Below are 13,901 nucleotides of genomic sequence, written 5' to 3'. Positions count from 1 at the left end.
AACTCTAGGAACCACAAGTAAACCTGCAGTCTGAGAACGGAGAGTTCTGCTTGGAAGATAAGGAACTATGAGGTCTTTAAGATAAGATGGAGCCTGATTATTAAGGGATTTATAAGTTAGGAGAAGAATTTTAAATTCAATTCTGGATTTAACAGGGAGCCAATGGAGAAAAGCTAACGTTGGAGAAATATGTTCTCTCTTGCTAATTCCAGTCAGAACTCTGGCTGCAGCATTTTGGATTAACTGGAGGCTCTTTAATGAGTTATTGGGACATCCTATTAATAATGAATTACAATAGTCCAGTCTGGAATAACAAATGCATGGACTAGTTTTTCAGCATCACTTTGGGACAGGATGCTCCTAATTTTAGCAATGTTTCTTAGATGAAAAAAGGCAGTTCTAGAGATTTCTTTTATGTATGAAGTGAAGGAGATATCCTGATCAAAGATAACTCCGAGGTTTCTTACAGTATTACTTGAGGCCAGAACTAAGTCATCAATGGTGAGAATGTGTTTAGACATAGTGTCTCTGAGATTTTTAGGCCCAAACAGTATAACCTCTGTCTTGTCCGGATTTAGGAGAAGGAAATTGGAGGTCATCCAGGCCTTTATGTCTTTTAAGCATTCCTGAAGTTTGACTAATTGATTAGTTTCTCCTGGTTTCATAGATAAATATAGCTGGGTATCATCTGCATAACAATGGAAATTTATAGAGTGTTTCCTAATAATATTGCCTAAAGGGGACATATATAACGTGAAAAGAATCGGTCCAAGCACAGATCCCTGTGGAACTCCATAGCTGACTTTGCTGTGCATGGAAGACTCATCATTAACGTGTACAAACTGAAATCTATCCGATAGATACGATTTAAACCACTCTAGTGCTGTTCCTTTGATTCCAATGACATGTTCCAGTCTGTGTAATAAAATGTTGTGATCTATAGTGTCGAATGCAGCACTAAGATCTAACATGACGAGTATAGAGAGTAGACCATTGTCTGATGCTAATAGAAGATCATTAGTGACCTTTACCAGTGCTGTTTCTGTACTATGATGTACTCTAAATCCTGACTGGAAATCTTCATACAAGTTATTGCTACGTAGGTGGTCGTACAATTGCTTAGAAACTATCTTTTCAAGGATTTTAGAGATAAAGGGCAGATTGGATATTGGTCTATAATTCGCTAAGACCCCTGAGTCCAGAGTAGGCTTTTTGAGTTTTTTGAGTTAGTTGTTAGCTAGTTGTTAGTTAATGAATTAACTATTTAAACCAGTTTAGTGTCGTTTTAATTTTTTTTGTGTCGTGGAACCGTGTGAGCTCAGGGAAAAGGGTCCAATCCCTTTAACATGCAGACATGGTTCCTGTTACATAATCGACAGCAGCAGGGTAATCTGAGCATCAGTCTCTCAGCTCACTCACCTGTTTCTGTTTCAATGCTTTTACCTGCTCGTCAGCAACAGCATGAACACACCTGCCTCTATCTTCATCATCCTGCTCTGCCTCCTCCTCCTCAGGTCCACAACTGTGACAGGAAGTCGGTGGACGGAGGAAAAGACAACAGGTGAAAAGTCAGAGGACAGCAGGGAGCTGGTCAGTTCACTGTGGTTTTTCTTCCTTTGCTGAAACACCAATAATCGAGACGTCGTGTGACCTGATTGATTATTTGACAGAAGAGTCAGAGTTTGACTGTGGTTTATTTACTGCTGTGAGTTCGGTTTCAGAATCTGTTCCTTTCATTTTTACCCAATGGCGGAAAGTGACTAATTGCATTTACTCAAGTGCAATTTTGAGGTAAACTTTTAAGTATAGAGAGTATAGAGAGTAGACCATTGTCTGATGCCAATAGAAGATCATTAGTGACCTTTACCAGTGCTGTTTCTGTACTATGATGTACTCTAAATCCTGACTGGAAATCTTCATACAAGTTATTCCATACAAGTTATTGCTACGCAGGTGGTCGTACAATTGCTTAGAAACTACCTTTTCAAGGATTTTAGAGATAAAGGGCAGATTGGATATTGGTCTATAATTCGCTAAGACCCCTGAGTCCAGAGTAGGCTTTTTGAGTAGGGGCTTGACTACAGCAACCTTAAAAGCCTGTGGTACGTAGCCTATTTGTAAAGATAGATTGATCTGATCTAATATGGACGTGCTAGATCTATGACTCTTTGTCAGCCTGGCTACAGTGCTGAAAAGAAACCTAGGGTTGTTCTTATTTGCCTCTATTAATGAGGAATAATATGAAGTTCTAGCTTTACAGAGGACTTTTTCATATATTATTAAACTATCTTTCCAGGCTAGGCAATATTCATCTAAATTTGTGGAACGCCACCTCCTTTCCAACTTACGTGATTTCTGCTTTAAGCTACGGATTTGTGAATTGTACCATGGAGCTAACTTCCTCTGATTCACTAGCTTCTTTTTCAGAGGAGCAACAGTATCAAGTATTGTTCCAAGTGAAGCACCAGTACTATTAACAAGATAGTCCACTTGTGCTGGAGTAACATTGAAATAACTGCCTTCCTCTGTGTTGGTACATGGCTCTGAAATAAAAGATGGAATCAGTTCCTTAAATTTGTCAACAGCATTTTCACATAAACATCTACTGTAGTGAATCTTATCTGTAGGTTTAGTAAAGTCTGGTACAGTAAATTCAAATGTTATTAAGAAATGGTCAGATAAAAGAGGGTTTTGGGGAAAAACTATTAACTGATCAACTTCCACACCGTATGTCAGAATAAGATCAAGGGTGTGATTAAAACAGTGAGTGGGTTTATTTACATTTAGAGTCTAATAGTGAATTAAATACAGTGTTGAGACAGTTATCATCAACATCTACATGGATATTAAAGTCACCCACTATAATGACTTTATCTGCACTAAGAACTAAATCAGATAGAAACTCTGAGAATTCAGTTAAAAACTCAGAGTAAGGGACAGGAGGACGGTACACAATAACAAACAGGACTGGTTTTGGATTTTTCCAGTTAGGATCAGAGAGGCTAAGAGTGAGGCTCTCAAATGAATTAAAACTATGTTTAGGTCTGGGGTTGATTAACAAACTTGAGTGGAAGATTGCTGCTACTCCTCCACCCCGACCTGTGCTTCTAGGAACATGATAATTAACATGACTTGAGGGGGTCGACTCATTCAGAGAGACATATTCATCCTGCTGCAGCCAGGTTTCAGTAAGACAGAATAAATCTATTTGATGGTCAATTATCAAATCATTTACTAACAGGGATTTAGACGAGAGAGATCTGATATTTAAAAGTCCACATTTGATTGTTTTCTTGTTATTTTGAGACACTGTCACTGTCAGACACTGTCTCTATATGGTAGGTTTGGGGGGGTGACGGCTGTAAGGAAGCTGCAGAGAGGTGTGTAAGACTGCGTCTCTGCGTCCTGGGCTCCACTCTTAATGTCAGGGTTTAGGTCGTCTAATAAACTCTGTCATATTCCTAGAGAGTTGAGACGAACCATCTAAAGTGGGATGGATGCCGTCTCTTCTAATCAGCCCAGGTTTTCTCCAAAAAATTGTCCTATTGTCTCTGTAGCCCACGTTGTTTGTGGGACACCACTTAGACAGCCAGCAGTTAAATGACGACATGCGGCTAAACACGTCGATACTGGTCAGATTGGGAAGGGGTTTTTTGCATAAGGAATACTGTTCCTTATGTCTGAGTATATCAACACTGCAGTATTAGTATGTTATAATGTGATGAGTGTCTTCTCTAGCTGTGATTATTCAAGACTTGTTTGAAGTACTAATGTTGTTGCACTGACGTCTTCCTCTGTGTCTCCGTCAGCTGATAGTTCTGCACAACGTCCTGGAGAAACTTCAGAGCAGAAAGTTGTCCACATTGGACAGCAGACAGAGCCGCCTGCCGATGGTGAGACTATTATCCCATTAGTATTACTGCAGTATTATACACAGTATATGCAGTGCAGCAGTTTAATGTGTGTGTGTGTCGCTCAGTGTGAAGTTGGGGCGTTGTGCTCTGTGAAGAAAGGCCCCCGCTTCGGGCAGCTCTGTGACTGTCACAAAGGCTCCAGGTGCAACTACGTCTTCCTCAAATGTTTGTGATCTTCATCACCCTCATGTCTCAGCTCAGTCCAATCAATGATTTTACCATGTTGGAGGCAGTGGTGGTGGGGGGGTCCCAGTGTAGATCTGAGTAGCAGATGTGAAGAGCTCCTGAATTTTACTCCCAAATCAATATACACTACATTTCCCATAATACACCAGTGTATAAGGACCAGACATCAACTGCTGCTGCTGTATGGCTTTATTTCTTCTGTTCCGATGTATTAATGTAAAACCACATGTTCCTTTTTCTAATAAATTAATTCATTTAAAATCAGCATTTTAAATTTCAGCTCTGGCTTCATTTGATTTATCCTTTATGGCCTAACCCTTCACCTGAGCTCTTTAATCTAATTATCTCCAAAGCTGTCATTAAGCAGAACGGCTCATAAAGGATAGAGGTGATGCTTTAATGTGTTCATCGCTTTACCAACTGTGAGACTAAAGGTTGGGTTCTTTTAATAACCTCTTCAGCTGTTGCTGCCCAGAGGATCAGTGAAGTCAGTAAAAGAAATGCAGTAAAAGTTGCAGTATTTCCCTCTGAAACTTACTAGCAGAAGTAGCAGCAGCAGAATACCACACAATTGTACTTCAGTACACTAACAGAGAGACAGATTTTTTTTTTACTCAGATTTTGGTGAAGAGCTAGTCCGCTGGTAACATCTTTTATTAAAACATATTTAACAGTGACACAATCTGACCCATTTAAACAAGTTCCAACACAGAGAGAGGTCAGTGAACACGGCTCACTGTGGTAAAAAAACAGCACCTGTTGATATGAAGCACCTGGTGACACCCACCTGATTGCGTCCGTCCCTCTTTAGACTAACTTGTCAAATTAAACTGTCTTTAAATGAAATGACAGCAGCTTCTTCAGACTCTAAATCATCACCCCCCCACCACCGCCTCAGCGTCTCAGTTCCACTGCAGCTCCGTCTCTCCGGCCATCGACATGTACTCATCCAGCTCAGCATCCAGTCGCTGCCTGGACATGGACATGTAGTCGTCCAGTTGTTGGTCCAGTCTGCTCTTGGACAGTGACATGTACTCATCCAGCTGGGCATCCAGTCGCTTCTTGGTCATTGTGTGAGAGGCAGAGGCTCCGCCCCTCTGCAGGTGAAGTCTCAGGTGTCGTCCTAAAGGAGAAAAATGCTGTTAAACTCATGACAGGTGTTCCCCACATAGAAGCGTCCTGAGATGATCCAAGATCAGTGTCTGCTAAAGTAAAGACTATTAACTCCGAGGGAACTGAGTGTTTCACTTTGACGTTAGTGTCGTCTGTTTCTGATGAGGCCATTTTCACAACAATTCACATTTTGGGGTGGCTGTGGCTCAATAGGTAGAGCAGTTGACTACCAATCGCAGGATTGGTGGTTCGATTCCCGGCTGCCACGTCACATGCCAAAGTGTCCTTGGGCAAGATACTGAACCCCTAGTTGCCCCCGGTGAGTCAGGTCAGCTGCATAGCAGCTCTGCCATCGGTGTGTGAATGTGTGCGTGCTTGTGTGTGTGAATGGGTGAATGAGAAGCAGTGTAAAGCGCTTTGAGTACCAGCTAGGTAGAAAAGCGCTATATAAGTGCAGACCATTTACCATTTACAGTTTTAAACTTTGTTTATATTAATTTGTTGCACTGGTTCAGCACCAACACTGATGCTTAGTGAACACATCAAACATGCTTTTTAATTTCACTTTAAAAACTGCTGTGCGTACACTTTTAGTGAGGAGGAAACGTCATGTTGGTAATTTGAAGTCCTCGATGGATGAGTAAGATCAAAACTACAGTAAATTAAAAAGACGGAACTGATTGGATTTATTCTGTGAGACAGTTTCTTTTCTACAGATTTTTATCTGATAGAGTTAGTGGAAACATAAGACAAGAACAGTGTCACAGTCAGAGCTCACACCTAAAACATCCTCCAACATGTCAGTTCAGTGGACATGTGCTGAGAAACTGACCTGCAGCCAGTTTCTGGATGTTGCTCCTGCTCAGGAGATGACGCTGACCGAGTTTACTCCGCGGGATACCTTGTCCTGCAGAGGAAAAGCAGGTACAGGTGTGATGATGGAGGTCACATTTGTGTTGTTTATAGGCTAAGACAGAGCTCGGTTAAATCAGAACCACCAACACCAGGTACTCACTCCTGTAGGTGGAGGTAAACCTAGCTCTCCATCTGTACTTGTTCCTGAAGCTCCAGAAGCCTCGGGCTTTGGAGGTGGAGAGGCAACAAGTCAACCGCCGCCAGCCGAGACGCGTCCAAACGTTCCTCCTCCTCCTCAGATGCTGCTTCACCCTCGGGGAGACACCAGTAACCAGCTCTCTGACCTGGGCATTAAGGTAAAATCAGACATCACAAATACCATATTCCTCAAGATATCTCAAGCAGAACGTGATAAAAACACAGTCACAGTGTCCTCTCCTTGAACCTGCACGTGCTTTAGCTTATTCACAATGCATCCAAAAACTACAGGTTCCTCAGGTAAATATCCACACTCATATATAGACATGATGAAGGCGTTCATATAAATACAGCAAAAAAACATCCAGCACAAATGTCTACTGGGTCAGGTTTTCTCCAGGGGAGGTGTCATTGTAGTTTCTGACACGTTGCACCACCATCAGACTGAGACCCACAGCCCTGTGACTCACCTGCAGGCCCCACAACGACGACGGCTCCTTGTTCACCGCTGGTGGGGTGCCGGACACCGTCCTCTGATGCCGTAGAAGGGTGGGGTCGAAGGTAACTATCCTGGACTGGGTCACCTGGTCCATGAGTACCTGAGAGAAGCTGGAGATGGATTAAAGTGACACAGTTTATATTTTATATAATATGAAATCATTTACACATCAGCTCGTGTTTCTCACCGCTCATTGAGGGAAACTGCTGAGGTACTTCTCAGGAAAAGTTTTCTTGGTTTTGATGAATCCGTCCGTTTCTCATTTTCTGTCCTGTTTCCTGTATTTCTCTGCAACATAAAACTGGTGTTGGACAGACTTAACTGAGCCGGATCTCGTTCATCTGGGGCCTAAACTCGCTATAAAACCTTTTCACAGTTCCATTTATATATATATATATATATATATATATATATATATATATATATATATATATATATATATATATATGTAACAGGACTTAAAATAACAGGACTTAACAGTTCTCACAAACCTGGAACACCGTTTGATTTCACACATTTCCAGCCTGACCAGTTGTTAACAAAGGGATATGAATGTGTTTTTGGTTCGAATTAAAGCCGCTTCGTGGTTTAAATAACAGCCGAATTTCAGAGAAGACGACTCCGATGTTCGGATCCTAAACTTTAGTCCAGGTTTCTGATAGTTTACCGAGAAACCACGAGATGTTCACAAGGGATTAACATTTCGAATGAAGTCCGTCTTTCTGTAAAAGCACGTTTGTTTTTCTGACTGGAAATGTTCCAAATATTTTTCTGGTTAAAGTTACCGGGATTTAAAACCATTGCTGAGGAATAACTAGAAGTTTAACTAACGTTACACCTGTTTGCAGCCGCTGCTGTCCACGAAGTTAACCAGCTAGTTAGCTAACGGTAGCTTACCGCTAACGCTGAACCGAGGCCTTAAAGTTACCGGTAATTTAAAAAGACGTTCAGTTTCCAGGTTCTGTTCCGTCGGAAGTCTTGAACGAAAACGGATTCTGGAGTGAAGGTCGGCACACCTGCTCCTCACGAACACCGGTGACGTCTGGAAGCAAAGCAGGTGTGTCTACCACCTAGAATCAGCAACGGTAACCTTTAAGATAACAGGGACTTTAACTAAGTTAGCAACGGTAACCTTTAAAGATAACATGGAACTTTACAAGTTAGCAACGGTAACCTTTAAGATAACAGGGAACTTTACTAAGTTAGCAACGGTAACCTTTAAGATAACAGGGAACTTTACTAAGTTAGCAACGGTAACCTTTAAGATAACAGGGAACTTTACTAAGTTAGCAACGGTAACCTTTAAGATAACAGGGACTTTACTAGAGTTAGGCAACTGTAACCTTTAAGATAACAGGGAACTTTACTAAGTATAGCAAACGGTACCTTTAAGATAACAGGGACTTTACTAAGTTAGCAACGTAACCTTTAAGATAACAGGATGGGACTTTACTAATTACAACGGGTAACCTTTAAGATAACAGAGAACTTACTAAGGTAGCAACGGTAACTTTAAGATAACAGAGACTTTACTAAGTTTAGCAACGGAACCTTTAAGATAACAGGGAACTTTCTAAGTAGCAACGTTAACCTTTAGATAACAGGGACTTTACTAAGTTAGCAACGTTAACCTTTAAAGATAACAGGGAACTTTAATAATGTTAGCAACGGTAACTTTAAGATAAACAGGAACAACTTTTCTAAGTTTAGCCAACGGTAACCTTTAAGATAACAGAGAAATTTACGTTACAACGGTAACTAGTTTAAATAACAGGGAACTTACTAGAGTTAGCAACGTAACCTTTACGATAAAGGCATGGGAACTTTCTAAGTTAGCCACGGTAACCTTTAAGATAACAGACAACTTTACTAAGTTTTAGCAACGGTAACCTTTAAGTAACAGAGAACTTACTAATAGTTAGCAACGGGTAACCTTTAAGATACACATAAACTTACTAAGTTAGGCAACGGTAACCTTAAGCTAACCGGGAACTGGTACTAAGTTTTAGCAACGGTAACCTTTAAGAATTAAACAGGGAACTACTAGTGGCAAACGGTACCTTTTACGATAAACAGGGCACTTTACTAAGTTAAGCAACGTTAACTTTAAGATAACAGAGAACTACTAGTTAGCAACGTAAACTTTTAAGATCACAGAAATTTACTAAGTTAGCACGTTAACCTTTAACGATAAAGACACTGTTACTAAGTAGCAACAGGTAACCTTTAAGATAAACAGACAACTTTACTAAGTTAGCAACCGGTAACCTTAAGATAACAGGGGGAACGTTACTAAGTTGGCACGGGTAAACCTTTTAAGATAACAGGGCACTTTACTAATTAGCACGTTACCCTTTACAGATAACAGAGAAATTACCGAAGTTTAGCAACGTTAACCCTTTAAGATAAACACGGAACGACTTACTGAAAGTTAGCAACGGTAACCTTTAAGATCAAGGAACTGTTACCGAAGTTAGCAACGGTAACACTTTCAGCTAACAGGGAACTTTACTAAGTAGCACACGGTAACCTTTGATAACAGGGAACTTTACTAAGTTAGCAAAGTTAACCTTTAAGATACAGGACAACCTTTACTAAGTAGCAACGTTAACCTTTTAGATAACAGCAGAACTTTATAAGTTAGCAACGGTAACCTTTAAGATAACAGGGAACTTTACTAAGTTAGCAACGGTAACCTTTCAAGATAACAGAGAACTTACTAGTTACAACGTTAACCTCTTAAGATAAAGACAGCTTGTTACTAAGTTGCAAGGTAACCTTTAGATAAAACAGGGAACTTTATAGTTAGGCAAACGGTAACCTTTTAAGATAACAGAGAACTTTACTAAGTGGACACGTTAACCTTTAAGATAAAAGGGAACTTTACTAAGTTATGCAAAGTTAACCTTTAAGATAACAGGACTTTACTAAGTTAGGCAAACGGTAAAACTTTAGATAACAGACAACTTACTAAGTTGAGCAACGGTAACCTTTAAGATACAGAGAACATTTCCTATTTAGCAACGGTAACCTTTAAGATCACAGTGAACTTTACTAATTTAGGCACGGTAACCTTTAAGATAACAGAGAACTTTACTAAGTTAGCAACGGGTAACCTTTAAGATAACAGGGAACTTTACTAAGTGCAACGGTACCTTTAAGCTATACAGACAACTTTCACTAAGTTTAGCAACGTCACCTTAGATAAAGACAACTTTACTAAGTTAAGCACACGGTAACCTTTAAGATACCGGGAACTTTACTAAGTGTAGGCAAAACGGTAAACCGTTAAGAGACAGACACTTTACTAAGGTCCGGCACGTAACCTTGAGAGAACAGACCAACTTTACGAAGTTAGCAACGGTAACCTTTAGATAACAGACAAACTTTACTAAGTCAGCAACGGTAACCTTAAGAGAAACAGACAACTTATAGTAGCAACGTACTTGAGACGGGAATGTACAATGCACAACTATTTTTGAGCATAACCGGCAACTTTACTAAGTAGCACGGTAACCTTTAAAGATAAGCAGGGAACTTTACTAGTTAGTCCCGTGTAACCTTTAGATAACAGGGAACTTTACTGAAGTTCAGCAACGTTAACTTTAAGATAACAGAAACTTTACTATACTTAGCAACGTGTAACCTTTAAGATAACAGCGAACTTTGTCTAAGTTCGCAACGGTAACCTTTAAGATACAGCCTTTAACTAAGTTCGCCACGGTTAACCTTTAAGATAACAGAACCTTTACTAAGTTATCAACGTAAACCTTTAATAACAGACTTTACTCTTAGCCTGGACCTACGACACTTCCTACGTCAGCACGTACCCTTTAGATAACAGGGAACTTACTAAGTTGCAACGGCTACCTTCCAAGCTACCACGACAACTTTCACTAAGTTAGCAACGGTAACCTTTAGATAACAGGGGACTTCTACGAGTTAGCAAACGGTCCCTTAAAGAAACAGACAACTTTACTAAGTTTAGCACACGGTGAACCTTTAAGATAACAGGGGAACTTTACTAAGTTAGACGGTAACCTTTAAGATAACAGACAACCTTTACTAAGTTAGCAACGTCGTTACCCTTTAAGATAACAGACACTTTAACTAAGTTAGCAACGTTACATTTAAGATAAACAGAGAAACTTTATTGAAGTTAGCACGGTAACCTTTAAGATAACAGAACAACTTTATCTAAGTTTAGCAACGTTAAACCTTTAAGATAACAGACAACTTTACTGATTGCAACTTACCTTTAAGATAATACAGACAACGAATTACTAAGTTACAGCACGTTAACCTTTAAGATAACAGAGACTTTTACTAAGTTCAGCAACGTTAACCTTTAAGATAAAAGCAGAGAACCTTTTATTAAGTTTAGCAACGTAACTTAAGATAACAGACAACTTTTACTAAGTTAGCAACGTTAACTTTCAAAAGACCTTTAAGTAACGTAACAACTAACACTTTACAGAAGTTGCAACGTTAACCTTTAAGATAACAGGACAACTTTACTAAGTTAGCAACGTTAACCTTTAAGATAACAGGGAACTTTACTAAGTTGCAACGCGAACCTTTAAGATAACAGAAACTTTGTACTAAGTTAGCCACGACGTTAACTTTAAGATCAACAGACAACTTTACTAAGTTAGCAACGGTAACCTTTAAGATAACAACAAACTAAGTGGACAACGTTAATAACAGAACTGTACAGGCAACGGTAACCTTAGATAACAGAGAAACTTTACTAAGGTGCAACGTTAACCTTTAAGATAACAGCAATTTACATAGTTGCAACGTTAACCTTAAGACACAGGGAAACTTTACTATTTAGCAAACGTTTAACCTTTAAGATCACAGACAACTTTACTAGTTAGGCAAACGTTAAACCTAAGATAACAGAGAACTTTACTAATTAGCACTTTAACTTTAAGACGACCAAAAATAACTAGTTTCGAGGTGACACTAAAGAAGTAAGAAAGGACTCTGAGTTGTCTCTTTTTCATCTTTTTGTTACCATAGCTGCAGTTTTTTGTTGTTTTTTGTCTTTTTGAAACAAATTGTCAAAAACAGTTTTGAAGTGACCCCAGGTTTTTCTTCACACTCAGTACACTGTGTTGATTATGTTTTTTATTGATTCTCAGCATAACAATAAAACTGAATATATATATATTTATTATAGTCATATTATTATAATTAAATTATTTTTCTAATCCTATCTCCATTATTTAGCTGACTGTCCTACTTTCTTCCATCTAAACCAAAAATGCTTTTTGTCTAATGTGCTCTACATCGTTGCAATATACCAACCACTGCCAAGATTTGTAATGCTTTTCTTTATATAAAAAAGTCTTTTCTTCACTCGCTCCTTAGATTTGTCCCAGATAACAGATTTATTGGCCATGCATTGAAGGAATTTGTCTTCTAAACTTACACAGAAGCCACTTTAACTATTTCATTGATTGTCGGATTTTAAAGCCTCTTATGGTCAATTATCCAACAGGACTGTGCTTTGTAGGCATACATTCTGTACCTTTGTTTAGGTGCTTGATCTGCTGAATCTTCTACTACTCTAGTGTAGATAATTTTCTACAGAAAATATAGATCACCTGGTTTCCAGGAGAAAGAGCCACAACTGTGAGCAGTGGTGATGTAACAGTGGAAGTGGATTATCTTCTTTTATGACAGGTTCAACATTGAGGCACTGGTTAATTAAAACGTTACAATATGACAATGGGTTTTTTATTTTCCAAATTAATTCTAATTTTTAACTGTGTTTTTTTATTACACAGAAGTTTTGATTAGCTTAAAACCCAGTCTACATAGTCAACAGAATGTATTTTAATAAATTTTACTTTTTCTTTCTTATGTGTTTTACTGGAATACCAAAGAGTTTCTTCTTATTTGATACAACTGGGGGTTGTTGTTTTTTAATACAACATCAAGTTAGTAACAAAGTTGATTGGTTGTCGTTCATTACTGCTGGGTTGGTGGATCAGCTGTTCTCTGCTCTTATTTGTAGGCAGCCGCAGACGTCAGCGAAGCTGGGTCTGTAGCTGGGCGGGGGGGGGCGGGGGAGGGGGGAGGCAAAAGCTAACCAAACACAAACCCCACCCCCCCTCACCCCCCCCCCCCCACCACCCCCCTCCACCGCACACCCCCCCCCCCCCCCCCCCCCCCCCCCCCCCCCCCCCCCCCCCCCCCCCCCCCCCCCCCCCACCCCCCCCACCCCCCCCCCCCCCCCCCCACCCCCCCCCCCCCCCCCCCCCCCCCCCCCCCCCCCCCCCCCCCCCCCCCCCACCCCCCACCCCCCCCCCCCCCCTCCATCGGCGGTGCAGACAGAAACGGGCTGAGTCACAACAGAGGACTGAGGATCAGAGCCGAGCGGAGAGAGTGAGCCGGTGTGAAGTGGAGCTGAGGTGAGAAAGCCCGCAGAGTTTTGTTGCTGTGGAGTGAGTTTTCTGAGAGACCGTCGCTCTGTCTGTCTGCTTTGTCTGTCTAACAACCTGTCTTCTGTTCTGTCTGTCTAAACAACCTGTCTGTCTAACACTTTCTTGTGCTGTCGTCTGTGTGGTCTGTTTCTAAAACTGTCTTGTCTTAACTAAACGTGTTGTGTTCGTAGAACAACCTGTCTGTCTGTGTCTGTTCTGTCTAACAACCGTCTGTCTAACACCTTTTCTGTCTGTCTGTCTGTCCTTCTGTCTAAGAAACCTGTCTGCTGATTGACGATGTATTGATAATAACTTCTCTGTCTGTCTGTCTGTCTTTGTTACCAACTTCTCTGTCTGTCTGGTCGGTCTGTCTGACTTTGGACCAACCTGCCTGTCTGCCTATGTCTACCTTGTTTCGTCTGTTTACTGAACCTGTCTGTCTGCCAACCATACAGCACAGGTGTCTCTCCAACTGGAGACGTTAGGAGGGAACCGTTCCGGCACATCGGACTTTTTCCCTGATTGACCCCCCCCCCCCCCGCCCCAGTGATGATGTCTGTGTCGGGCCCCGCCCCCAGCAGCGGCGGACGCCTGTTCAGCATCACCACCTGTCTGATGTGCCACAGGACAGGCTGGGGGAGAAAGGAGATGAGGCTTCCAAGGGCGGGCTATCGAGAGTCTGGTGAAGAAGAAGCAACGAAG

At 40.8% G+C, this 13,901-nt stretch overlaps 1 protein-coding gene and 1 long non-coding RNA gene across 2 annotated transcripts; one reads left to right on the top strand and one right to left on the bottom strand.

Annotated features, from left to right (window-relative positions):
• Window positions 1-1,330: 1,330 nt before the first annotated feature.
• LOC113169843 (cocaine- and amphetamine-regulated transcript protein-like) lies at window positions 1,331-4,535 on the top strand. Its single transcript, XM_026371588.1, has 3 exons — window positions 1,331-1,590; window positions 3,810-3,893; window positions 3,980-4,535. Exons 1-3 carry the CDS (start codon window positions 1,462-1,464, stop codon window positions 4,085-4,087), a joined length of 321 nt encoding a protein of 106 aa, XP_026227373.1. The 5' UTR covers window positions 1,331-1,461; the 3' UTR covers window positions 4,088-4,535.
• Window positions 4,536-4,713: 178 nt separating this feature from the next.
• LOC113169849 lies at window positions 4,714-6,526 on the bottom strand. Its single transcript, XR_003299599.1, has 3 exons — window positions 6,229-6,526; window positions 6,046-6,120; window positions 4,714-5,223 (listed from the first exon to the last, which is right to left on the bottom strand). It is a non-coding gene; the product is annotated as an uncharacterized LOC113169849 (long non-coding RNA).
• Between the last annotated feature and the right edge of the window lie 7,375 nt (window positions 6,527-13,901).

Source organism: Anabas testudineus, chromosome 16 (assembly GCF_900324465.2).
Source record: "Anabas testudineus chromosome 16, fAnaTes1.2, whole genome shotgun sequence".
In the NCBI taxonomy this organism is placed as follows: Eukaryota; Metazoa; Chordata; class Actinopteri; order Anabantiformes; family Anabantidae; genus Anabas; species Anabas testudineus.
The sequence above is the reverse complement of the archived record's forward strand: the minus strand, read 5'-3'. Positions and strand labels throughout refer to the sequence as shown.

Coding starts and splice junctions, on each gene's coding strand:
- LOC113169843 (XM_026371588.1), top strand. CDS start 1,462: ATGAACACACCTGCCTCTATCTTCATCATCCTGCTCTGCCTCCTCCTC. Junction 1,591..3,809: donor CAGAGGACAGCAGGGAGCTG/GTCAGTTCACTG, acceptor TGTCTCCGTCAG/CTGATAGTTCTGCACAACGT. Junction 3,894..3,979: donor GACAGAGCCGCCTGCCGATG/GTGAGACTATTA, acceptor TGTGTCGCTCAG/TGTGAAGTTGGGGCGTTGTG.